This window comes from Lonchura striata, chromosome 1, assembly GCF_050655825.1.
Source record: "Lonchura striata isolate lonStrDom1 chromosome 1, ASM5065582v1, whole genome shotgun sequence".
In the NCBI taxonomy this organism is placed as follows: Eukaryota; Metazoa; Chordata; class Aves; order Passeriformes; family Estrildidae; genus Lonchura; species Lonchura striata.
This window is the reverse complement of record NC_140703.1, coordinates 70,985,350-71,011,561: the sequence shown is the minus strand read 5'-3', so window position 1 is coordinate 71,011,561 and position 26,212 is coordinate 70,985,350. Positions and strand designations below refer to the sequence as shown.

Below are 26,212 nucleotides of genomic sequence, written 5' to 3'. Positions count from 1 at the left end.
TAGAAGATCAAGATGCATTATTATTAAGAACAATGTCAATGCACACAAGGTCTTGATCATAAATACATCTATTCACTATAAAGTGTTTTAATATTTATGACATGAAATCATTACAATTTCTATGCTCTTCAGAAGTAAATGTTCTTTAGCAACTAAGTTAATGGAATAGTAAATGTTCCTTCAGCTGAAACATAAAGAATATGACTTTAGAAAGTATTGTAAATGAACTCTACAGCAACCTGAAATATCCTGAAATTGGTTTTATATCACATAAAACCATTTTATAAGATACCTGTCATCTCGAATTGTATATTTCAAAAGTATACTAGCTGAGAAAATGAACACCTCTTGGATGAATACATTCTGAAACTGTTGCCACAGAAACCATGGGGGAGGACAGCATCAGGGGAAGGAGAAAGAATAGAAACAAAAGTAGTGGATTGGCCATCTTTAAGCAAAAAAAGCAAGAATGGCTATTTAGCAGGTTAGTCGTGTCAAACCTTCAGATATCCAGCACTTCATCTACTGAAATACATTTGCTGTCAGAAACATCTCCAAAACAATTCCTTACAGTATTAGTCAGACCCACCACAACAGATACTCCTCTATCATGCAGAGTAGACCAAATTTCAAAACATGACATGAAAAGAATAAGGCAGTCTGCTGTCTCCCTGAAGCAAAAAAGCACAAAAAGCAATTGCACTGTTGCAGAAGCCGATACTGTTATCTGGGAGATAATTCAGTTTCAAACCAATTATGTGGTGGCATCAAGTGGAACCGTTCAGGCAGAGGATACCGCAGGAAATTTAAAAAGGCACTCAAGTGGAAAATCAGAGATTGCCTAGAAGTTTCTTCCTGCCCATAGAGAAAGAAGGTAAAATATTCTTGTTGTGAAGTGCTCTTTCTGTCTCTAGTTCCAAGGCAAAAATTCAGTTATTTTGGAGTTATTTCAGTTATTATTGGATTACATTTCAAAAAGCATGGAGAATGCATGGGTGTGTTGGCCTGTATCTGGCAGGTGTGGATAATTGTGGTTGGAGACTAAGAGCAGCTAGGAAGATGCTAAATTAGTGACATACAGAGATCTTGATTTTGTTCTGTGTAAACTGAGTTGCTGTGTTACAAGCAAACTGAACTCACGCCACATAGAATGAGGGGAAATATAGAAACATTTTCTATATGATCAACCATTAAACTAGAATAAAATATGAGAAAATGAAGAAGCAGAATTGAAAATCATGCCGTAATTGTCAGCATCAAGCCTTTTGGGATAATTGGAATTATTTGAGGCAGGAGAAAATTCTTTATATGGAGAGACTTAAAGAGCACAGTCTGCTTGACTTTTCAAAAAGACTGGAAGGTGTTTACAGTGATCTTTAATCTTGCACAGTGAGAGGCATAACATGAAAAGTACCTATAAACTGGAATGAAACAAATTTTAATCATAAATAGCACACTTTTTTTTTAACAGTGGAAGATGTTAATGGTTGAAATATGCTGCCAAGAGAAATGGCACCTACACTATCTCCTAAGGGCTTCACTAAAGAATGGGCTCTTTTCTTACAGAGGTACATCAGTTGAACAGATAGAATTATTTCCCTACCCTGAAAATCTCTCAGAGCATGAAACTGTGGTTATTGCATAGCATTTGTACTACCACAAGTCAGAGGCCACAGCACTTGGCCTCCTCAGTCAATATATGAGACACTAAGAGAAAATCCCATTCTATCTTCTGAAGAACTTACATTCCAAATGTACAGAGACATAGAGGAGCAAAGAGAAAATATAACAAGGGTAAATTGCTGCTGCTTAACCTGTGCCTCTCCTTGTTTCATAATCTTGCAGTTTGGCAAACACCCAGATTACTCTAGGGTGTGTGGGTAGGTTGGCTTCAGAAACTGAAGAGTAGGCATGGTACAGGTGTGTTTGTGCCTGTATCATTCATCTGTGACTATAGATGGTTCTGCTGAATCTTGGGCTTGTCGGGTTTTCATTAATGTTGTTTGACAACAGAATTGGTCCCACAAGTCCATTTACCCCTCCGCTAGCCAAGCCACCAGCTGGTCCGACTATTGATGCACTACCTGCATGCAGACATACCACACCTGTCGTTGGACTAGTGTACAGAGTGACGGCAAGAGCATACTACAATAGGATATTTCAGGTTGGACAGGGCTCTGGAGGTCTTCAGTCCAGCCTTCTGCTCCTAGCAGAGTCAGATCTGAGGCCAGAACAGGTTCCTTTGTGTATATGGCAGTTAGGGACATGGGCTAGTGTGGACTTGGCAATGCTGGGTAAATACTTGGATCTGATTTTAAGGATCTTTTTCCAACCTAAATGGCTCTATGATTCTGTATACCTCCACTTGTTCCGGAAACTCTTAAATTTGCATCCAGATGTAATAGTGAGGATGGAGGGGAGGTGGTTCTGTCCTTGCAAAAAAGCCATCTGAATTCACCGTCTGTATTTTTATTGACACATATCCCAGTGAAGGTCATCTACCATTCTCATCATAGATTAACCAGTCTTGCTATGGAAATGCATCTTACTTTGTGGACAATGGGTGTTCCAGGATTTGTGCTCTGAGGCAGTAGAGAGTAAGACATAAAGGAAATTTTCCCCAACTCATATCTCATAATTCCAAAAAAAACCTGTGATACTGCATAAATTACACAGGACTGGAATATTAACACATTATTAAAATTGACATTGGATCCTTCCAGAGAACTGAAGAAACAACAGGAAATATATTTCAAAAATAATGTTATCAAACCATCTTGTACTGACTGACAGATAGTGAAACATCTGTATTTGTAAATTATTTTTGTAAATTACATTGAAGGTACGTTTTCAGAAAATACAACTATTTTCATAACAGTTGTACATGTTCTCTGGCTGCCACGACAGGGGTGGTGGTAAACTACCTGAATATGGGAGGATCTGAGCAAGTAGTTAGACAAGTGATGCACTTTATTCATAGGTTCAAAACATGAGTTGTCTTAGTTGTAATCATAAGCAAAATATGAACAAACCATTATCATAGGAAAGTATATAAAATGAACAAATTATGATGTATAATAGATAAATATTATTTTATTTGTTAACATTTTTATCAGTAAATCTCATAATATTTTATGAAGAGGTGTTAGACCAAATCTGTTAAGAAAATAGATTAGACAAGAGTTCTCTGACAAGGTAAAATTTGCTCATGATGATTTTCCTGTACTTTCATTTTAGAAGATCAAATATTTCCTCAGTAAAGGTGTTGAGTTCTCTTGGTTTTTTGTTGGTTTTTGGTTTTGGTGGGTTTGTTTTGGTTTTTTTTTTTTTTCTTTTTAAGAAGAGGGTAATATTTGTTTCTTGCTGAGCTCACACATGGAGATATTTTCATACTTTGATTTTCACAGCTCAGCTGATACTGGGCATCTTGCCATATATGTATAGTTGGCAAACAATTAATCTGCTATACAAAGGATAACCATCATCTGAGAAGTTAAAAGGGAAAATAAAAAAGGTTATGCTACTAAACTGAATAAAATATTTATTCAGTTTATATTTCTACAAATATAAAATATACATCAGTTAAGAGAGAGTTTCAATGGGTTGTGAAATATAAGAATGTCATTGTACTGGAAATAACATTAGATTTCTAAACTGTTATCACTGTTTGAGTCTTTAGACTTCTAAAAGAAGGTGGAATTTTAACTGGAAATAAAGTTATAATTTGTAGAAAAATAGTCCATTTATAATATGGCAACTCTTTTGAATTATGTCATTATATTCCACAAGAGAAATATGCATAGCTTTGGTCTCAGTGATCTCAATATAAAAGGATGTGGGCTAAGAAAAAAAACAACTGTCTGCATTTTTACACTGTTCTGAACAGAATCTTTTTCATAAATAGGGCCACAAGTATATTTAAAAAGAAGTGGGGGGTTAATATTATGAAGAAATGCCTTCAATAATGGAAACTTTTTAAAAATGAATGGCTTTGGTCCTTGATTTAGGCACTTGAGATGCCACTGTTTCAGTAACTCCAGCTTCTCCTCAGTATGAAACTTTGGGAGTCAGTAGCAGTGTCTAACACTGTCCTAGGTTATAATATTGGGGTGTATTCCATTACCACCTCGAGCTGCAATCCTTTTCTTTCCTTATCTCGTGACTCAGAGATAAATCCCTCCAGGAGGACCTGTTCTTTTAGCCAAACGATGCCACAGCATTCTATTGTGAGATGCTCCACCCAGAGGGAGGAGCCAAACAATGCCATCAAGGATATAAGCGGGGTTGTGCAGACAGCAAGTAGATTCCCTGTTCCAAGAGGAACAGCTGAGACCTTCTCTACACTGGACCTCTAGAGGGAAACTACATCAGTCTACAGGACCACTGCTTGGACAGAACCATATCTGCTACCATCGCTTTAGCCAGCAAGTGTCAGGTTGTATCTCTAATTCTGTCAGTGGTTCTTCTTTTGTGCTATTGTATGTATTTGGTTCTTTGTTCCCTTTTCCCTAATAAATTGTACTTCTGACTTAGAGCCTCTCACTGCTTTTGCTTTTCAAACCAGGACAAACACTAACTTGGAAAATCCATTATTAGAGGTAAGAATTTCAAGATGCTTCCTCAGTTTCTGTGTTCTCTACCAGAATACCAAGCAACGCTTCCCGTTGCAGTCAGCAAGATTTTATTTTTGTGATCTGCGCAGCAGTTTCCCAAAAGCAAGATTAGCTGTCACAGAATAACAACAGTGACGCACCATCTGACAACAGGCAGCCTCCAGGTGAAGAGTTTGTATCATTACAGTCTCCCCCACTAATCAGTTCTCTACAGTACCAAGATACTAGGGAGGCTAAGGAGGAATATGTAAACCAGCATGGAGATGGATATCAGTAGGAAAAAATATCCAATAATAGGTAGAAAAAATACTGGAAACTGCTTTGTGGAGATAATAAATTTGTTAAAGAGCATTTACTGTTAATAGCCCATGTCATTCATGACACTAACGAATGGTGAATTATTTTTGTTTTAACTGAAACATATGTTACAGCAGTATTTTGTGCTTCCGCTGATCTAAAGCTATTGTTCAAATCCTTGTTGCAATCAATTCTCAAACAATGCTCTCTTTGTCAGCAGTACAGAAGTAGAATAATTTTGATTTCTTCTCTTGCAAGAGTAATACCCTGGAGAACCCATAGTTCCCCTCTGTACTTGCAGATGGTCAGTTAAATACTCCCATCTGGTTATATTTTTTTTTTTTTCTGGTTATACTTAGTTTTTATAAAAACAAAGTTAATAATACCCCACAAAAAAAAAACAGAAAAGGGAAAAAAACCAAACAAAGAAAAGATCCAAACCCACCAACCAACTGTAAGTTATTGCAAGAGCAGCAGAACTAATAAAGCTCCATTTCCTGCAGTTTGTGCCCTGTGTCTTTTATACTGCAGTAATCCAAGCATCACCTCTTTGTCCTGTATGGTCTCATTTCCTCCTTCCATTTGCCCTGTAATTTAATTTCCTTCTCTCTCCCTGCAGCACTTATTGCCATTTGCCCCGTGGGAATTTTTCCTTGTTTTGTTCCTTCACATGACTCTCTCCCTTGAATAAGTTGCAGCTACCTTGGAGCAGCCCATATGCTGATTAGCTCACATTGCTATTTTGCATATTCCAGGAAAGAGTCCACAGCATTTCACAAATACTAATTAATTGATCCTTAACAATAATCCTGCTCCATATATATGTGCTACTATTCCTATTACATAGATGGGAAAGTTTGTCTAGTTTATCCTCAGTTGGTCAAAGTTTGGTCAAGTTTACCCTTTGCTAATTTTCTGTTGCACTTCTCCTTGACTGACCATTAATTTGTTCTTTTCTAGCTGCGTTTTTTTGTTCAGAGCACTTATTGTTGTCTTACTGACAGGGGCTGTCAGAGTGTAGCCAACTCTCTTTATTTTATTGCAAGTCTTGTGATATTTGATAGCTCCCTTTCCACCACAATTCCTGGGATCAGGTGATGAGGATTACTTGAGAAATTCACCTTGTTATAACAAGTTTACGGCTCAGTCAGCTAGAAAGCTGGAAAACGATGTCAGGACTGAAAATGTTCAAAACAGGGTGAAAATAAATGCACACATTCTTTTTAAAAATACAACTGTTTTAAGTCATTTCTACCTTGTGATGTCAAGGACTCTGTCTCAGGTTCATCATTTAAGATACTGGTATGTGTAAGACTGCAGAAGCTACAGACCATTTCCCACTTTGGAAAGGAGGAAGAAAGCAAATCACTCAGTGAAGGCTAACATTTTCAGACCACAGATCCAAACTCTGCTAAAGTACCAAGGAAAGAATAATTAAGTAATGCAAAGTGCTCTAATGCAGGTAACAGTGTGCTTTTTGCTCCTGTAGATTCTGGATGTGATCCTTCCTTCCTTTTCTTTCAAGAAGATACTGTGGAAGCAGAATAGGAGTTTCTTTTGGCATCCAGAAGATATTTAAATCTAGAGTCACGACAATGATGTTTACGGAAAGATTGTTACAATGAGTTTGCAATAACTCTGGTTACTTAATACATTATTAAAAACAGCATTTTGTAGCACTATTAAAATTATAAAGAATCTACTTTGTCTTTAGGCATTCATACAGAAAAGCAAATTTAACCTGGCATAGCTGGAAGAAAAATTTAAATTTGTGCTTACAAGAGTTCAGCTAACACTAAGTAGAAAACATTCCTTTACGTGAAATGAAACTAGTAATATTTTATATCCCTTTCATTCCAGCAAGGTTCTTTGCCATTTCATAAGTAATTAAAAACAATTATGCTAATAGCTGTGATCAGAACAATTAACGAGAAATGCAAATGGCTACTTCAGATGCCAATTTTCTAATAGAATGTCATAGAATATTTGTAGACTAGAGAATGATTCCACCCACATTTTTACTTTGTGCTGCTACATCCATCAGACCTTTTAAACTACAACACCTTTATTTTGATGATTGTCATCATCCTCAGTACACAGCTGAAAGTATTTCAGAAGTAATTGGTTCACAGTAAGCAAGTTAACTGGGACTGTTGTGTATAAATTGGATCACTGGTAATCAAGAGAAGTGTGTGGGAATGGGAGAAAATGAACAGAGCTTGCTAAGTGTGTGGAGGCTTCAGGGGAATAGAGAATTTAGTTTGGTAAAATTAAAGTGTAAAGGAGATATTCTGTGCAAATAATTACAGAAAAAGGCCAAGCATTGTTCTTCCAGCTAGAAGTACGCATAAGATCAGACATAAACAAAGAGAAAATAGCATCCTAATCATTAAGCCAGCTCTTAAACTGTAGTTAGTAACTCCCAAGAGGGCTAGCAAAGGGCTCAAGGTTGGATTGTAAAATATTGGATTTAAAAAAATATAGTTGAATATTAATTGTATACTTATATTCTTTACATTATCAAAAGAAAATCCCCACAAAAATCCCCACTTCATGCAGATCCTTTATCAGATGTATCAGTGTAGGAGTGGCTGTTTACCTTTAGCCAAAACAAGTAAATGTTCAGTGAAGCTGATGGTGACAATATAAGGAGTTGCTTGTTCCTGGGTAACTAGTTTGGACTCAGGAGAGGTTACAGAGAGACAAAAATGTGGTAACACAAAAAGTTTGAGAAAACACTGAATGATGATACCAGTTGAATAACTGAATAATGGATACATTGAATAATAAAAACAATTGATTGAGACCTTACTCTGTTAGTAAGAAAAGAAAGGGACCTTAATTGCTTTTGAAATGAAGTCTGATAAATCCAAAGTTTGATAAATGTCTTATATTAATTGGTACCTGTAAGAAGATGGTCACAGTTACAAAACAGCTTTCTTGGAAGTTCCTGATATTTCTGTATGGGTAGAATACCATGTCAATCAAATAAGCAGTGGAATGACAGAACTTGTTCACTATTTCAGATTTATGTTGCAGTCTAGATAATGATAGAAAAAGGCCATTTGTTTCACTCTGGTGAAACACCTCATTGAGGAGCACTTTGAATTAAGTAAGTGTAATGAAAACTTCTACCCATGTGTGACATGCTGAGCCCCCATCACAATTCTTGGTCTATAGAGTTTTTGCCTTTTCATTTCTCGCAAAGGCAGGCTGTCGTTTTTTCCATTCCTTTTCCCACCATATGCCTCACTGGCAATGCAGCTCACTACATCCACCTGTACTAGCACTTCTGCAATTCCACAGCGAGTCCTTTGAAGATGTTTGTCTGCACTGTGATTTTTGGAAGGCTGATTAGACACTAATTTGATTAATTTTAACTCCCATGAAACTAGGCTCACATTGTATTTACAGAAGGGGTTTTGTGGATAAAGAGATGAACTAATTACAGAAATAAAAAGGTCAGTTGTTAGGGCTAGAATCATAGGAGAGATGAAGAGACCATAAAAATGGTCAGAAGCATGACTCTGAGATACCATATAACATGATCCTCTTTGAAGGAGTGAACAATGGAATAACTGGGTCAGCTGAGGAGGTGATATGCTACTTCGGTCAGTAAATTTTCAAGCAAGAGCACAGTATAGATGCTGCACTTCTGTAGATGGGGTAATCAATTAACTTCACAATCTGGACTTTCAATTTAGGATCTTAATTTTGCAACATTATCACAAAGGGAATTGCAGATTTTATTCCTCTTTATTTCTGTTAAAATTTTACTCCAGTCCTAATCGGCTATGTTTTTTTCTCTTCAAGTAATGAATGCATTTAGTGAAACACAGGAAACCTACACCCTAGTGAAGGGGAATATTTTTCATTTTTCACCTCAAAGCCCTTTACAAACTCTCATTAATTTAAATTCCTTCCACATACCTGCTGAAAAACCCAACACAAATGGAATGTCACACTCAGGATCTCTGTGTGTATCACTTGGTCTGCTAAGCATAGGGGCAAGCCAGATCCCACTGTGAATTAAAATTTCAGTGAAGGATTCCTGGCAACCCCATGTGCAGAATCATCACAGCACATTTATTCTTTACAGAGAGCCATCATCCAGATGCTGCAGAGAAATGTCAGAAGAAAATAAAGCTCTCCTAGAGAAGATACCAGGATCCTGACTGTGGGAGCTTGGAGACTGAAAATATTAGGGCTTGGCATGGTACTTTCCACTCTGTAAGAAACAAAGTGATGTTTATCTACTCTCCACTCCTCTGACTTCTAATGAGTCCTCCCTTTCAAGCTCCCTTCTCCAGCAACTTTTGAATTGGCTCTCACTGGAGCTGTTTTCCATGTGTTGCTTTACCTCCAAACCAGGCAAAGTGGGAGGGAAAGAGTTCACCATGGCGTAGAAAGTTTCAGAGTACATCAATGGGTGGAACATCAGTCTGGGACCTTCACAGTGTTTTGGATCTTTTGTTAAGCTGTGCATTGCTACTTGTGTTCACCCATCTTGAGTACCTGGCATTTCTGGAGCAGAACCAGATGTGGTGTTTGCCTACAGCCTAGGAGAAATTGGAGTCTGGATCCTACAACTTGTGGTTTGAAGAGGGAAAAGCAGTTTAGGCTGGGTTTTTGAGAGGGCAGGGCAGGGCAGGGTAGTAAGGGGAGCACATGCACTCTGGAATGCAGAGCTGCAGGTCTCCCTCACAACTGCTTGGCTGCTAGCTCGTTTCCAGACCAGAACTAACCCCACAAATTGTACACGTTTATCTGCTGCAGACAGCCATTATTAAGAAATCGTTTTGTGAGCAACATGCAAAGGCTTTGCAGTCTTTAACTGCTTATCAGGTCTCAGTTCTGGGAAACCATTCATCAAATGTTGGTAGATAGGATGGCTTTTTGGATCACTCAGCATGCCTAGGGAATGATTCAATGGACACAAACTGTGAAACATGATTGTTTCTTTGAAATGTGGAGCTAAAGAAGGATCCTGGGAATGTGCTAATCAAGGTAAATTTATGAATAAAAAAACATTACAGAAATTTGAAGCAACCTGTCATGTGATTTATTCAGGAAAAAATATGTAGCAAATTCTGAATGTGTTATGTGGCCACAAACAGCAGAGTTCAAGTTCCCAGTTACCACTCCCTTATTGATACTTTCCATATGTTTCCATATGTGCTCTGTTTGTGGGTATGGGTTTTAACACGTGGTGTTTCTTCCCTGTTCCTTTCAGTTGGATGTGGAGATTTGTCCCCCATGTAAATCACTGGTAAGATTAAGGCATTCAGCTCACTCACTGCAAATGCCTATCTTCCTTTATACAATAATGACTTTTAGGATTTGGCTTCCTGTCTTTGCTTGATATACTCCCCAAAATCAATTGCCAATGCACTTTCTCACCGAAGAGTTGTTCAGGCTTGTAACGATCCTCAAGCTTGGAAAAGTTTCATGGTACTTCGGCTGAATGCATATTAAATTATATAGATTTTTGTCTGCATAGGTATCAGGTGCTGTAAGTTCTAGATTTTTCATGGTGAAGGGATGAATTACAGACACATTTTTCTAAATATAATACTTTATTCCAAAAGGTTTCATGTGGAGACAGGGCCTGTCTGTCAGAACATGTCTCACCAGGCAGATCTGTGAATTTAATCCTCCATATCCATTCATGTGATCCATAAATATTAAACTTGCTTTAAAGCGATGATTGAAATGGCTTGAGTTTTGCAAGACAACATTAGTAGAACCGTGAAGTTAGTCAGAGGATCAAGAAGGTTTTTATACCCCACTTTAAGTAATCATTCCTTCCCTAAATTAAATAAGTGCTTTGTTCATTCAAAGCAAAAATTTCTGCAGTAGGGCAACTCCTCGCTGAGACAAGTTTTGAACCGTCTCTGCGTGTTTAGCCTGGGGGAAGGTGGCCCTCTCTTGACTCACTGCAATCAGCTTCCCGTGGTGATTCCTGTCTGCTCCGATACTGGAGATGCACAAACATAGTGAGTGACGGCCAGCTCGGGAACCTGCTCACCACTCCCTCCGCTCTCGCAGCCGATGCAACCTGCGGCACTGGAAGGGCTCTTTGTGGAGAATCCGGGCTTTATTTATCCGGTGGAAATCTCTGCCACACAAACTGGAGATTACGGCATCATAATACGAAAACACCTCATTACAATACTAAGAAAACCCAAACGCGCGCAGCCTCTGGTTGTTGGCATGCTTCTCCCACCTCCCTGCCCGGGAATCCGGGATCTCCGGCCGGGCAGCCGCGGCTGACACACTGCCGCGAATTTAAATGTTGGCGTACTACTTTCATGTCGTAAAACACCCGGCTAGCTGCTTATGTTTTACATTTCCAAACTTGACTCCTTATGGATGGCGGGCCAGCTGCTCACCGCAGGACTCGCTCCTCGGGATCCCTGACAGACACCTCACTCGTCTTCCCTGCTCCCCGACCGCTGCCAAACCTCTCCACCCCCATCCCAGAGAATCACAGGATGCCTCAGGCTGGAGGGACCGCCGCGGGTCATCTGGTCCAAACTCCCTGCTCCAGCGGGGCCATGGCACAGCATTGCGTCCTGACAGTCCTGAACAGCTCCAGCCAGGGAGCCTCCACAGCCTCCCTGGGCATCCCGCTCCGACGCGCGGTCACCGCACAGGAAACAAGCTCTTCCTCACGTTCACCTGCAACTTCCTGTGCACCGCGTTCTGCCCGTTGCCGCAAAAACACACGCACAGCGTGAAACCCCCGGCGCTCGTCCTGCTTTAGCCGCAGGATCAGCCCCGCGCCGCCGCTGTTTCCCGGGGTCAGCGCCCCGGGCCGCCGCCCCTCAGGACGCTCCTCTCGTCAGGCGCGGCGCGGGCAGCCCCGCCGAGGCCCCGCTGTTAAGGGCGGCCGCGGCGCCGCCCCCTTCCCTTGGAGCCGCGGCGCCATTTTGTGCGCACGCACGGTGAGCGCCCGCGCCCCTCCGCCGCGCCGGGGGGGACGGCAGCACGGAGGGAGAACGGCAGCACGGAGCGGGGGCGCGGCCGGAGGGGCCTTGCTGCCGGCAGGGGCGGGCGGGGGGCCGCCGGCTCTGGTGGGAGCACCGCGGCCTTCCTAGGGCGGAGAGTGGGGGAGCGAGCAGGCCGCGGGTGGCGGGCGGCCGTGCCGGGCGGATCGCGGGCAGTGCTGAGGGAGGAAGGGCCGCCGAGGCCCGCGGCGGGTGCCGGTGCGGAGCAGCGGCGCTGCCGCACGTGGCGGAGGGCCCGGCCGCCCCGGCGGGATGCCGGGCAGGCAGGGAAGGCGGCCCAGGGGTGGCTCCTCGGGGCCCGCAGTCCCGAGATGGCCGCGTAGGCCTGCGGAGAACGTGAGCCTTGTGTCAGGCGTAATAGCGGCCTATGAATGTGGTGGTGGAGATCCTGCCTTATGGATGTCTTGTGAGGAGAGGCTTAGGAAACGGGGCTGGAGTATCATCGACGGACATCTCACAGCGAGAGGATGTATCTTGGTGCCTGGAAAGGGCATGTGGAAGGAGCAGGAAACAACCAGCTGAAGTCAGAAGGAGAAGCTCAAACTGAGTATAAGGAGAACGATGTTAATGGTAACAGCCAGGCCTCCAAATATGCTCCTTAGGAAGGCTGTGCAGTAAGGTCTTGAGGAGCAGCTGAGGTCTCTTTGGAGACCTCATCGCTACAGCTTCTGCATGAGTGGAAGAGGAGGGGCAGGCTCTGATCTTTGTGGTGACCAGAGGTGGGACCCGAGGGAGATGTGTCAGGGTAGGTTTTAATTTGGGTATCAGGGCTCTTCATCCCGAGGGTGGTTTGGCACTGGAATGAGCTCCCTGGGGAAGTTGGTCACAGCACCAGCCCTAGAGAGTTCAATAATCTTGTGAACAATGCTCTCAGGTACATGCTGTGACTCTTCAGATGTTCTGCGCAGAGCCAAGAGTTCGTCTTGGTGGTCCTTATGGGTCCCTTATAATGCCGAATATTCTTTAGTCCTTGAAGGGTTTTGAGACCTGACTGGAGAAAGTTCTTGAGTAGCTTGGTTTGATCTCATAGTAGACCTTGCTGTAAGCAGGAGTTAAATTTTTGAGTACCTTGCTGGCATCCATTCTAACCTGAGTTAAGCTATGGCTCTATAAGCTCTGATTTCTTCGCATGCCTAAGTGAATAACATTGCTTGAATTGAAGCAGTGTCATTAGGTTTAAAGACTCCATTAATCTGAAATACCTGAAAATTCCATCAGCTTTGTAGTGAGTGAACTAGTAGTTCTGAACAATTTGCTTTCATTTTTTACAGTAATCAGCCAAAATGACGAACACAAAGGGAAAGAGGAGGGGGACGCGTTACATGTTCTCGAGGCCCTTCCGCAAGCATGGTGAGTATCCCTTACAGTACCAGCACTGCATCCAGTTACAGTCCATCCCCAGGGACAGCTGCAGTCCCTGGGGATGGACTGTGAAACAAGGGCCTGTGCCAAAGGATTTCTGACAACTTGGGCTAAAAAGTGTAGAACTATACACAGAGCTCTGAGCTCTTACTGCAAATGCATTGATATTCTGATTGCTTGACAGTCAGTGCCACAGTGCTAATTCTGTCATTGCTTGAAAACTAATTTGAAAGGAAAGTATTTCAGCAGTTATTTAAAACATAGAGGCTTTTTTCCTCTGATCTATAAGCAGTTGCATTTATATTGATAAATTAAACAGTTTAATATCTCTTCAATTTCAGCATTACAAACGCAAATCTAATTTTTCTTCAGCTGGGTATTTTAAAAATTTGAAGTCTGTGAAGTGTGTAATTGCTGCTTTAAAAAAGCATGGTTTGATTTTGGAGGTATTTAGGAAGATTGTATCAAATGCATGATCTGTGCCCCCCATCCTTTTTTTATATGTGTATGAAATTCTGGGCTTCCTAAGCATCCACATTTATATCTCTTAACAGGAGTGGTGCCTCTGGCTACCTATATGCGGATCTACAAGAAGGGTGACATAGTTGATATCAAGGTACTTTCTGCAGTGCTGTGTGACTAAAAGCTGAAGCAGTGTGGTCCTGTGCAATCTCCAGTTCCTTGGGGTGGACTCTCTTGTTGCTTGGGTCACATGTGTCAGCACAAGTGCCCGCTGCTCACTTAGGGAGCACTATTGAAATGACAGTGCTACCAGACCAGTAGTAGCACTTCAGTGTCATATGCTGGTGTATGTGGGATTTTTAGATCCATATAATTTGGGTGTGCTTTGCTTTGGTGTGTTCAGCTGAAAAGGGGGAGTGAAGTTTGCTATAGCCAGTGTTTGAGTTGGCTACTGGTACAACTTTCATAGGAGCCTCAGCTGTCACTTAGTAGATGTTCTGTTACGAGCTGTGGTTTGTGGTGGGACAGTTCATAGTTAGGTGATTGCAAAGCTATACTAAAACTAGAAATCAATAACTAAATGTGAGGATGCATCATATGTATTAATAAAATGGGGGGAAAGTGAAGCAGCATTTCCCATCGCTTGGTAAATTCTAGAGCTTGTCTTTTAAAGTCAGCTGTACTTTCACAACTTAGTTGCGATGAATGTGAAAGCCTTTCATCAAGGATTCCTTTTTGGTTGAATCCTTTGGTTTCATTTGGAATGCCACATTTCTTGTAGCAGTCACATGGAAGATAGTGTTTAATTTGCTAGTTACTGTTTGACTTGGAGAACATATTGTTCAGAATTGACACTTCCTCACACACTGGAGCTTGATGATGAATGTCTCTTGTGATTGCTTGCTCTTCCTGTAAGCAAAGTGAGCTGTCATTTCACCGACACTGAAAGCTACCAGAACTGACATAGCAAAATTTGGTAGTCTTCAGATGCAAAATGCATGGTTATAAATTCCAACTTTAAAATAAAATGGGAATATTTTAAACTAAATCTCAAATAATTTGAAATGTGTACTTTAAATTACTTCTGAAAGAAAAATCCTTGATGCTACTTCCCACCCCCTCTTTGTTCCCCCTTTTCTTTTTGCTTCTTAACAGGGTATGGGTACAGTTCAAAAAGGCATGCCCCACAAGTGTTACCATGGCAAGACTGGAAGGGTGTATAATGTTACTCAGCACGCCGTGGGCATTATTGTTAACAAGCAGGTTAAGTAAGTAATAGAAATTTTGTATATTGAAACTTGGTGTTTGAGAAAGTTGAACTGTAATTGCACCCTCCTTTCACTTTGCCAGTTAGACAGTTCTTGTCTTGATTGGTCATTCAAGGTGGGTAAAGTGTATTTCCTTTTTATAACCCAAGCAAATGATGCTCGTTTGACTTGGATCCTGTCAGAGGAAACATTTTTTGTTTCTCTTAGCAGCACCTAAAGTCAAATTACCTAAGAGGGCTTCTCAGCCCGTGTGCTGGTATTGAAGCCCTTTTTAAATACTGGTATGTAGGTGTATCCAGCTGAATTTGATACAGTTTAGTCAAAAAAAGACGAGTTTTTTTTGGTTCCAGGAGCTTTACTGCTGTGCATTGCTAATAAAATTACTTGTTTGTATGCTAAGAGACTAAAACTACGTATTCTCCACAATTTTAATTTGAAATTGTCAGCACATGGTTACATATTACATTGTTATATAACAATAAGCTTTTAGTTATATGTAAGTTATATCTGATGTGCATCTGCAGCTGTGTTATGGTATGGCACTTTAAAGAAAAATGACCTGTAATTGAGCTTATGGAGTTAGTTCTGTAAGTTTTGATTTAATGTGACCTTTTTCAAGTGAAGATTGAAAACTGACTGCCTTTCTTAGGGGCAAGATTCTGGCCAAGAGAATTAATGTGCGTATAGAGCATATTAAACATTCCAAGAGCAGAGACAGCTTTCTGCAGCGTGTGAAGGAAAACGAAAGGAAGAAAAAGGAAGCAAAAGAAAAAGGCATTTGGGTTCAACTGAAACGTCAGGTAATGTTTCTGTTGAGGTCACAGTCCTTGGGCAGGAGCTAATTCCTTAATTCTTGGAGTAGTGTACTCGCGCAGTGCGTCGGCATCCAGGCTCTCTGCGATGTTTGGTGCCTGAGCACTGCTCTGTGCCAGATGAAAATTGTAGTTGTAGCTCTGAACAAAGGGTTGGGTGCTTGTGGTGTTGCTTGTCTGCAGCAGCAGCTATGGATGGTTTTAGGGTTGGTAGAGTCTTCGGTTTAGTTGAATTTTTAGTTGCAACAGGTTCTATTGTAACTCTTGAAGGAAAGAATTAACAGCCAGACTTCAGAGTAGAGGTAATGGCTATTGCTTCTGGAATTGCAGGATACATCACTCCATGTTCATTGGGTTGGTGAGCTACAGAGTCCAGAGCATAGGTTTCTTAATTCAGTAGCAGCAAGAGTCAGGCACGCTTTTTGGCAGATCTTTTCTTACTGCTACTCCTTGAATCAAATTTATGAGACATGGGATGGTAAAATTGCTGTAATGTTTACATAATAAGATGCTAAATGGTTGACTAAATGTTATTTTTTGAAAAGTTGCTTTTGAGCTGTAATGTCATGAGTTTCCATCTTCTGTTTTTCTGTTTACAGCCTGCTCCACCAAGAGAAGCACACTTTGTGAGAACTAATGGCAAGGATCCTGAGCTGCTGGAGCCAATTCCTTATGAATTCATGGCATAATGTATGTTTAAAAAATAAACTGAAGATTTGGTTTTGGACAAGTGTATGTGATTGTGGCTGATTCATTTAGTTGGGTTTGGGGCTTTTATTTTTAACAGATGCTTCAGAAACCTTCTTTTATTGAAGTTTATTTATTTAGCTTGCATTTACCATGATGCTTAGTCATTTAAATCACCTGCAGCTTTTGCTGACGAGTTTTGTCATTTATGTAGATGATAAATGCTGGGAGCACTGAAATTTGGTAGTGCTTAGTAATGATCATGAGCTATTATGAGGGGACTTGGAATGTTTCATCAGCAGACTAAGAACTTGTATCAAGAACTGCCCAGTGCCACTTGCAGGCTTGATTTTTTTTTTTTTTTTTTTTTTTTTGGTAGTAAAAGAGATACGGTGCTTCGGATTTCATTGATGCAAGGTTTTGGCTAAGGGGCCTCATGAATACTGAGGAATTGTGGAAACCATTTTTAAAAACAACCTACAATGTCTAGGCAAATTTTGGTCTTCCACCATTGTAACCTGCAAAATAATGTTTACAGCATCTCCATGCCAATAAGCATTCTTAACAATAGTAGTAGTTTAGAAACGGGTTTCATTCCAAAACTGCCAGCCTTTGTTTTGATTTTTAACACTTTAATTGGCTGGCATAGCTACTAAACACTTGTGTTTTATACATTTATTGCATGCCTGTTGAATGTTGCAGTGACTTCCTCTCATCCCAGATTTTCTGATGTCTCAGAAATACCCAGTGCTAACCTGTACAGTTTTTAAACAGATGAAGATCTTCATCTGACTGTTTACCAACTAGTGAGCTTTCCTTGAAACAGCATGAAGCTTGCGAGAGACTGCTGAAGGGAATCTGCTTGGTTAGCCTTGAAAATGCACAGTCTCAGGCTTGTTTTGTAGTTACAGATAAATAATAGTTTACCTTGAAGTGTCATGTCAGGCATTGCTCAGCTACCTTCAGTAAGTGATGTAAAACTAATGTCTACATGTAGAGAGAGAGAAGTACTAGAGAAGCAAGTGACCTCAAGCTGTTTGTAGGTGTTCACTGTTGAGAGTTACTGAGCAGTGAATTGCAGGGCAGCTTGTAAGTGTGGGAGTAAGGAACAGAGAGATGATGAGGTTTGCTTTACCTAACTCAGTCGTGGGTGTTCCCATTCTCTTGGAATGTAGGTTTTGGACCTTGAATTCAGAGTTTGGCTTGGGCTAGTATTTAAGGGTGATGGGCTGGAGTTTCCAAGTTCCAGTGAGCAGATTGCTGTTTGAAGTTTTCCAAGTTCCCATCTCAGAAGATGCAGCAGGCTGTATATGTGGAATGACTTTGGAAGTGACTTGGAGGAGCTTACCCCTTAGCAAGCTGCTCCATGACATTAGTGCTGTATTCTGACACTGGAGGTGTTGGACATGGGAGTGTGTCACTGCATCCTGAAGCCCTCACTGTTGCACTGTATGCACTTAGCTTTTATGGTCAAGGGGCTTGGAGCAGCAAGATTTGTGTGCTTTATCAACCTCTTCGGCTTGTCAGTTTCCACAGCCATTTAAAAGTGGTATTTGCCTTACAAGATAAGCATCATTTTCCACTAGGCTTTGTAGGAATTAAGTGGGAGGCTATTGGATACAAACTGGTGATGGCATTTTAAATTTGCTTCTCATGCATGCATGTCTAAGCTATTTTGGTTTTGTTTCTGATTAGTACTCATTTATCAAAATCACGGTGGATTAGCTGTAGCAGCATGATGAAATGATTAACATTATAAGTTGGACATAGTTCTAAACTTTTCAACTTATTTTCAACAAATTAGAATAATAAGACTGGACAGCATTACAGTGGTCTCGCAGGGACACTGCATTGGAAAACTTTTCAATTTATTTAGAAAAAGTTTTTAAGGTCACTATGCCAACAGTAGTTGGTTGTAAATGCATATTTGGAAGCCCTGTGTGGGCTGGGAAGAGAGGTTGGGAAATCTTTCTTGGTCAGGATTCCCAGAAATGACTGAAAATGAAGCTGGGTTTGTACAGGAAGAAAGTAACCTTGTTTGTTTGTTTTTAATGTTTGGAAACGGGACAAATAAATTAAGGTGTAGCCTGTTTGTTGCACTCAGTGCGGTGGGGGTTTTCATGCTCCATCTGAAGTTTGCAGAAACAGCCCAGACACTTAACAGATCTGCTACTGAAGTTTCCTTCATGTGTGTTTGGCTGCCCTGTTTTTGCACAATCCTGACGAAAGAGGGAGATCTGTGAATTGGGAAAAGCTGAAGAACTGCCTTGTTGAGGCATCTCCAGTCCTGAGCTGAAACATGAAGCATGTTCCTTACAGGGTTTGGAGTCACCAGTTTTGACTTGCCCTGGAAGGGGTTTTACACACTAAACCCATAAGCTGTAACCTGTTCTCTGCAGTCCTGTTGAGAGGCTCCTTTACAGCCACAAACCTTTACCACTGGTTCCCTGACAAAGCCCTGGCAAAATCTGTTGTCTCCTAGAGAAGCAGCAAGGAAGCTGCCTTCTGAGCTGTCAGCTTCATCTTTTTTAGCCTATTGGCAACACCAGGATTTGAGGTTTCCTGAGCACTCTCTATGCAGTGTTAGGCAGGGAAGGTCGGTGAAAAGGCAGGACTGGGAACGGGGAGGAGGAGCCATTGTCAGTACAGAGCCTGCACGGGGTTGGAACATTGCTCCCATCAGCAGCACCCATACAGCTTGGGAACACAGAAAAATAAAAAAAGAAGCTCCACATGTTCTTAGGATGCCCTCCATGCCACCATCACAGGAGCAAGCCACCTACTCTCACCCCAAAAGTACTGCAGTTGAACGTTGCCAGAGCTTGGACCAGGGAGATGTGTCAGGGAGCAGTATGGTGTACCTGGCACTGAGCAGTGCTGCTGAGGGAAAGGGGATAGTGATGGGCCATAGGGCTAGTGGTGTAGGCCATCCGCAGAGGGTGGGTGAAAAAGTACAGCCTGGTGCTTCCAAGTGGGGCCTACAGGGGCCCTTTGGAATAGCCTGGAGTGCCACACATCCCAGGGGTCCCTAGTCTGCAGAATGGGGACAGCTGGTCTGGGCCCCAACTGCTTTAATTTACTGAGCTGCTCCTGTTGTACCTGGGTAGGTGTTGACAGAGACATAATCACACCCTGGACATTAATTCCTTCACAGGGTGTCCTACCTGGGCTTAGGAAATGTTATCTTGACCACCTTTATTTGCCCTTTGGGGGTGCTCCCAGCAGCATGAGGCAAGGCAGCTCGAGTCGTACAGCTGCACAGAAAGAGGCAGCTCCTCAAGGTTTGGGAAGGATGATTGTTTAATACTGCTTTCACAGCTCAGTGCCTGGGAATCATCTGCCTGGAACGGATTTGTTTCAGTAGCATTCTTTCAGAGGCACACTGAATGTACTCTGATAGCTCTTTTGTCAAGAAGTGTATAAAAATAGCTGCCGCTGACACTGTGACTGAGGCCAAAGACAAGCAATCGCCTGACAAAAGGAGAAGGTGACAATAGCAGGAACCTCTGGAAACCAAAAGCTTGTAGTGATACAAGAGAAATCTTTCCCAAAAGAAAAGAGCTCTCTGGCATGATGGGGAGTAAAGTAGAAACTTTAAGGGCAATAGGTTTTCAAAGTTAAGAGAAACCCATAGGGGTTCTTAGGCACTAGAGTAGCACAAATAACCAACAGTGCTTCTTCCACCATGCTTTTCTGCAGGTACTACTTTAAGTGATGGTAATTAGTATTGTCCTAACTCAGCTGCCTGTGTGTGAGCACCCAGGGTCAGTCGGGCTGTCTAAGCATCAACCTACATCCAGGACCCAGCAGCTCTCATGGTGGCTCCATCCCTGTGTGCCATGAGATCAGTCTGTTCGAGTACCATCCACTATCCTCCTACTTGTTGTATCTTGCTGGTATGTGCTATCTCCCTGATAAAAATTAAAGCAGCCTCTGAACGGATTATTTATCTTTTAAGCACTTAAACAGTTGCAGGGCAGTGCAGAGCAGAAACAGGAGCCGGGGCAATGGTTTCTAGAGACTGGGACATCCACACAGGTGCTTGCAGGTCTGAGGCTCATTTAAGGGCAGCCCATGGTGTAGCGCCCATTCTTCTCCAAAACTTTTCTACTTCAAAAACCCAAAGGACCAAATCAAGACCACATAGGTTTCAGGGCTGGCTGCTTGATCCACAAGCTGGGTTTTCAACACTGGCTGTAGAGGGATATGTTCGAGTGTGGGAAACAAAACAGTCTGAGGTAAAATAATAATTTCCTTTCTTTAAAGACTGAGTCCCTCACTGCAGGGAGGGTGGTGCATTTTCCCGTCTGCCTCGCGGAGGGATGCCAGCAGGGTGCATACCCTTTGCTGGGTTGCACGGCGTGCCCAGGCTGCCCGCCAGACCCCTGGTGCCTGTGCTCTCCGGGGCCACCCCGCGCCCTGGGAGCGGGGAGGGTGGGAGAAGAGGAAGGGGTACGCCCCGGTGGGCAGGTGGGGCGGTGCGGCGGGAGCGGGGCGGTCCCACGGGCGGGGCCGCCGCCGGGGCCTTTAAAAGCCGCCGGGGCCGTGCGCTCCGGGCGTTGCCGGCCGAGCCGAGCGGAGCCGTGCGGGCCCTCCGGCTGCCGGTCCGCCTCTCCCATGCGCCTGCCCGGCATGTCCCAGCCTTTCCTGCTGGCGCCCATCGCCGAGTGCCCCCCGGGGCCGCCCGGCGCCCAGGTCCGCCTGGCCGTGCTCGGTGCCCGCGGCGTCGGCAAGAGCGGTGAGTGCGGGGCTGCCCGTCCTCCTCCCCTGCCCGTCCTCCTCCCCTGCCCGCTCGTCCGTCCGTCCGTCCATGCCTAACGCGGCGCTCTGTGTTTCAGCCATGACCGTGCGGTTCCTGACCAAGCGCTTCATCGGCGACTACGAGCCCAACACAGGTGAGGCGGGGCGGGCGGGACGGGCGCGGCGGGCCCCGCGTCCCGCGGCTCACGGCTCTCTGCTCCCCAGGAAACCTCTACTCCCGCCTGGTCCATCTGGACGGGGACCACGTCGCCGTACAGATCCAAGACACGCCGGGGTGCATTCAGGTACGGAGATATTTTGGATCAGTCGGTTCTCCTCTTCTACCCAAAGGCTCAGCTTTTGAGCCCGAATTTCTTGCATGCCCAGACTTCGTCTCCTGAGACAGAGCTCAAGCTTCCCTTTGGACCCGTTTGATGGTGCTGTGATACAGCCTTTATACTTTCATGACCCAGTGCCGAATCTGTGCTCTCTGTTGTACCGCAGGTGCAAGAAGACTGCGTGCAAGTGCCGGACTCCCTGTCCAGGTGTGTGAAGTGGGCAGAGGGCTTCCTGCTGGTCTACTCCATCACAGACTACAGCAGCTACCAGTCAGTCCAGCCTCTCTACCAGCACATACGCAAGGTGCACCCCGATGCCAGGACTCCCATCATTATTGTGGGGAACAAAGCAGACCTCCTCCATGCCAGGCAAGTACAGGCAAAAGAGGGACTACAGCTGGCAGATGAACTGGGCAGCCTGTTCTTGGAAATCTCCACCAGTGAGGACTCCCAAGGTGTCTGTGATGTCTTCCAGTATCTTTGCAAGGAGGTCAGCAAACTACAGCTTGCCGGCAGCACGGACAGGAGGCGGTCATCCATCATCCCTCGGCCCAAATCTCCCAACATGCAAGATCTAAAGAGACGTTTCAAACAGGCTTTATCTTCCAAAGTCAAGTAAACCACCCAATGACATTCTCTGGGACTCAATAGAATTTATTTTTGTAAGCTAGTTAATAAAAATCTTTATTTTTGTACTAATGCCAGCAGTATAGAAGTAAGTATGTCAAAGCTTGCAATTTCCTTGCTGTTCTCTCATTTGACTGGTTGGGTTATTAAAAAAAAAAAAAATGGAAAAAAAAAAGCTGTATAGCAACTAACTAGAGGTAGTTGGAAAGGGGACTTCTGCCATGAGGCTTTGATTCCATTTCTTTTTGGGGGACTGGGATTTTCTGTATTAAGCTACTCATATGATTTTCTTTGGAGGCTTCAATTTCCTGTTTGTAAAATGGGAGTGTTCATGATGTAAATCATTAGCTGCCTTGATACAATGCTTGGAAAGCCCTTGGTGGAAAACTTTGTAGGACATAAAAAAAAGCTCTATTAAACATGAAAATATAAAAGTATCTGTAAGAATTCTGGTTATAACAGAACTGCTTCTTCCCTCAAAGCTGATGTTTTGCTTGCACCTGTAATAGCCTGAATGCTGATAGACTGTTAGGAATGAACTCCAATTTCTGATGTGCCTTAGAGATCTGTTCTACAGAATTAATCATTTGAGCACCAAGCATTTAACAGGAGGGTTGAGCTTCTAAAAATCGCTGTGGTACAAAGTGCTGAGCAATCCACAGCAGAGGCGTGTGGGGGTTGGCTGTTGCTTTCTCTGGAGATGTGTGATAGGAAGGACTGATGCGTAGGACTTTTTCTCTGGACAGAAAATAGCTACATTTAAAAGGAATCACACCTTTATCTTCCCCAGAGTAATTTTGTCGCTATTGGAAACAGGTTTACTCTTATATCACATAAAGTCTAAACCATACTAGAATGGGTTTTATTAACTGCTTGCTGGATGTCTGAGCATGGAATGTAGGTTTTACCCTTCCAGTATACCTCTAAATTGTGTACATGAGAAATAAAACTACTCCATAGTGGATTAATCTGTACAGAGGAAACTCGCTGTCCTCACACAAGTGCACCCAGTAAGTTTTATTTTATAAAATATCATAGGTAAGTCAAAAGCCAACTTCCTTCTTTCCCTGTGTTAGGAAAGGCAGGTAGGTGCTGTGCCTTGCAGTTAGTGGGCAGTCCCTGTTGTTTCTGATCCCTGGGCCTTGAAGCTTCCTGGGCCACCTTCACTCTTTAACTACACCTGAGTCTTCCTGATGGTGGTAAATGAGAGAAGGGGGACTGAGCAAGTTAAAGGCAATGCTCTGTGCAGAAGCACCAGAGGCCTGTGTGAGCCCTGGGCAGGGGTGTGGGGTGCCAGCCGCACTATTGCCCAGCCAGGGCTATGTGCACCTCTTCAGTCCAGGCACGTCACCTGTCTGTCTCCTCCCTGAAGGCCCTGTGCTGCCCTGCCAAAGGGCACAGGTGAGGGATACCCAGACCTGCAGGAACAGACTGAAACTGGGACCGCAAGCTGGGTCCAAAACTCTTGGAGCTAATTCATGTCAAAAGCATGGTGACAGCCTGGACAAACCAAAGTACTATTTTAAAATGTTAATACAATACTTAACACATGTTAAGTGAAGAAATACTTCAGAGTTGCTCTGCCAGGCCCAGGACTCTGGGCTCGAGGGGAGCAGGATGATGTGGTTGCTGAGAACGAGCGTGTCCCTGGCAGACTTGAACTCACCAAATGGACCATGTGTCCATGGGAAAATTTGAAGAGGAATTGAAAAGTCACAAGTTGGATATTTGTGAAACATTTCACCATTTTGAAACCAGGAAACAAATTGTTTCCAAGAGAACATACCACTCTGGTAGAGTTTCAGTTGTTTTTTAACCTGCAGCTTTTGTCTTTGGAAATTATTTCCTACTCATGTATCCAGTACAGAGGTCCACCAAGTAGATATTCAGTGCACACATGGTACAAAACATGCTAAAGGGGCGGGTAATGTTATTGGAACAAGTCTGCATCTCACCATGGTCTTCAATGGCCAGGTGCAAAATCACATTAGGCACTGACTTAGGCACCTCCCACTGCCCCTGGCAAAGCAGGAGCTATGGTCTCCACTCAGGTACAGGGGAAGAGTTTGTGCAGGAACCAAGGGGTAGGGATGGGCATCTCTCTCATGGGAAAAAGCTAGAGATAGCTCTTGCTACATAGGCACCCATGCTCAGGTCAAAGGTGCAAAACCTCCTGTCTCCACCCTGTGCTTCTCATGCTGCTTCAGCCACATGTCAGGAGTAGGATGAGCCCCTCAGGGATGTGATGGATGATTAGAGCCTGCGATGGCAGGCAGAGAGGAGGGCTGCTCTGATAACGCTTCCAACTTACGGCAGCAGTTTCTTTGGCCCACTCTGGGTAACACTTTTGGGTAGAGGTACATAAATTAGGCATTTATGCTGTTTGTCTGAACGTCCCCTGGCTGGCACAGATCTACTCTCACTCACAAGTTTTCAACCCTGAGTTGACAGGTAAAGCACAGGAAGAACCTGCTGGCTCCCAACACATTTTACCCCAGCATTTTCTTCAGTCCTGAGTGAACAAAGAGGGGCACTCCAGGGCAGGGAGGGCAAAGCATCTTGCAAGTACTAGCAGAGCAGCTCCAAAGCCTTGTTTCTCCTGGCCATGGCAACTTCTGCCTCCCCTACTGAATACTTGCCATCCCCAGTCTCTAAGCCCTTCACAAAGGGGGCAGGGTGGCTTCGAGAGGGTAAGTGGTGCATAGCCTGGCCTTTTCTCCTTGACCAGAGGAAAATATGCATCTGCCTCTTTCCTCCCACCACCTCCGCTATGAAACAGAATCACAGCAATTTTCTCTGACAAGATGGATGAGTGGGTTTTCAGAAGCAGGGATGTGTGTGATCACACACTATTATGGCTGCTACTACAGCAGCATCTCCCTCCTGTTGGACTATTTTGTCTACTTATCTCCAAGCTCTGAAATCATCCAGTAATGCTTTAAGGCTTCATGAATTTTAAAACAGCAGCTGCCATCAGCCTGTTCTGTGCACTTCAACTCAGGAGCTGCACGTCCCTAGACAGAGACAGGGATGTTTTCTTCAAAAAGCTTTATGGATGTCCCTTTTATTTTCTGGCCCACTTGAGCACCTGGACCCAGGCTGCTTCCTCACTGTCTCTTGATGGGGGCTTGCCTCTCAGTGCAGGAAATGGTCAATGCTGCAGCTTCATGCAGTATTCTGTGGTTTGTTTGTATGAAGGATTGTGGGCAAGGCAGATGTGAACAAGGACTGTGTTCACACCATGGGCAAGAGTTGGGTTCAAGCTTCAGACAGGGAGCAAAATTAATTGAGAGATGGATGGATGGATGGATGGATGGATGGATGGATGGATGACTGGAAACAAATCTGGATCCTGTGCATGGATCTCCTGTAAGATGATTTTATTCTTGTGGGACTTCATTAGCTTTTGGTGAATGGAAGGTCTGAATAGATTCCAAATAAAGTCCTTTAGGCAAAGGTGACCTTTTATGTGCACTTGGCACGTGACTTGGCACTGGTGACTCACATTAGTATGGCAGCAGAATCTCTTCAGTTTCTCCTGAAGTGAGGATCCAAAGTCCATTGTCCTTCTAGGAGCAATATCTTTGAGGGTGATGTTGTTTTTGGGTCACTGCACTAAACTGCAGGCAACACTCCAAAGAGTTGTGTCCCTGAGGTACCTTCAGTGACATCCCTGAAAACCTTGTTATGAGTAGAGCATGGCTCACAAAACAGCAGCTCAGATTGGATTTGAATTAATTAATGACAATTCAGATTTCCCTAGATTCTCAGGCTTGCTCTTCCACCACTCTCCTCATTTCACCTATCTAAAAAGAAGGAGAAAGCAAAGGCTTTTTATTGAAAATGGCTTTATGGGAATTGGTTAATGAATTTTTTTTACTATATTCAATGCTTGATGCTTTTAACTGAAAGAATAATAAATGTATATTGTGACTCATTATGCCAGTGTATACTGTGGGGTATAATCAGCTATATACTATCTTCCCACACTACCAA

General features: G+C 43.3%; 2 protein-coding genes and 2 non-coding genes across 6 annotated transcripts; all 4 read left to right on the top strand.

Annotated features, from left to right (window-relative positions):
* Positions 1 to 11,820: 11,820 nt before the first annotated feature.
* Positions 11,821 to 16,559, top strand: RPL21 (ribosomal protein L21). 3 transcript variants are annotated; one of them, XM_021542003.4, is made up of 6 exons: positions 11,821 to 11,857; positions 13,192 to 13,270; positions 13,837 to 13,898; positions 14,900 to 15,012; positions 15,662 to 15,812; positions 16,424 to 16,559. In XM_021542003.4, the coding sequence occupies exons 2-6, from the start codon at positions 13,204 to 13,206 to the stop codon at positions 16,511 to 16,513; spliced, it is 483 nt and encodes a 160-aa protein (XP_021397678.1). In that variant the 5' UTR covers positions 11,821 to 11,857; positions 13,192 to 13,203; the 3' UTR covers positions 16,514 to 16,559. The 3 variants fall into 3 exon arrangements, with proteins under 3 accessions (XP_021397678.1, XP_085436320.1, XP_085436316.1); XM_085580194.1 differs by having other exon boundaries at positions 11,821 to 11,986; XM_085580190.1 differs by lacking the exon at positions 11,821 to 11,857 and adding an exon at positions 12,274 to 12,490.
* LOC116184335 (small nucleolar RNA SNORD102) lies at positions 14,615 to 14,695 on the top strand. Its single transcript, XR_004149098.1, has one exon. It is a non-coding gene; the product is annotated as a small nucleolar RNA SNORD102 (small nucleolar RNA).
* Positions 15,073 to 15,205, top strand: LOC116184351 (small nucleolar RNA SNORA27). The gene has a single exon (XR_004149117.1). It is a non-coding gene; the product is annotated as a small nucleolar RNA SNORA27 (small nucleolar RNA).
* A 4,506-nt stretch (positions 16,560 to 21,065) lies between the features above and the next one.
* Positions 21,066 to 22,653, top strand: RASL11A (RAS like family 11 member A). The gene is made up of 4 exons (XM_021541880.4): positions 21,066 to 21,249; positions 21,350 to 21,406; positions 21,477 to 21,556; positions 21,756 to 22,653. The coding sequence occupies exons 1-4, from the start codon at positions 21,129 to 21,131 to the stop codon at positions 22,206 to 22,208; spliced, it is 711 nt and encodes a 236-aa protein (XP_021397555.3). The 5' UTR covers positions 21,066 to 21,128; the 3' UTR covers positions 22,209 to 22,653.
* The last annotated feature ends 3,559 nt before the right edge of the window (positions 22,654 to 26,212 follow it).

Bases quoted from the DNA above. Each gene is read 5' to 3' on its own strand.
- RPL21 (XM_021542003.4), top strand. From the start codon at position 13,204: ATGACGAACACAAAGGGAAAGAGGAGGGGGACGCGTTACATGTTCTCG. The intron at 13,899-14,899 runs GTACTTTCTGCA...GCTTCTTAACAG, and splicing joins GTGACATAGTTGATATCAAG to GGTATGGGTACAGTTCAAAA. The intron at 15,813-16,423 runs GTAATGTTTCTG...TTCTGTTTACAG, and splicing joins GGGTTCAACTGAAACGTCAG to CCTGCTCCACCAAGAGAAGC.
- RASL11A (XM_021541880.4), top strand. From the start codon at position 21,129: ATGCGCCTGCCCGGCATGTCCCAGCCTTTCCTGCTGGCGCCCATCGCC. The intron at 21,250-21,349 runs GTGAGTGCGGGG...TCTGTGTTTCAG, and splicing joins CCGCGGCGTCGGCAAGAGCG to CCATGACCGTGCGGTTCCTG. The intron at 21,407-21,476 runs GTGAGGCGGGGC...TCTGCTCCCCAG, and splicing joins CGACTACGAGCCCAACACAG to GAAACCTCTACTCCCGCCTG.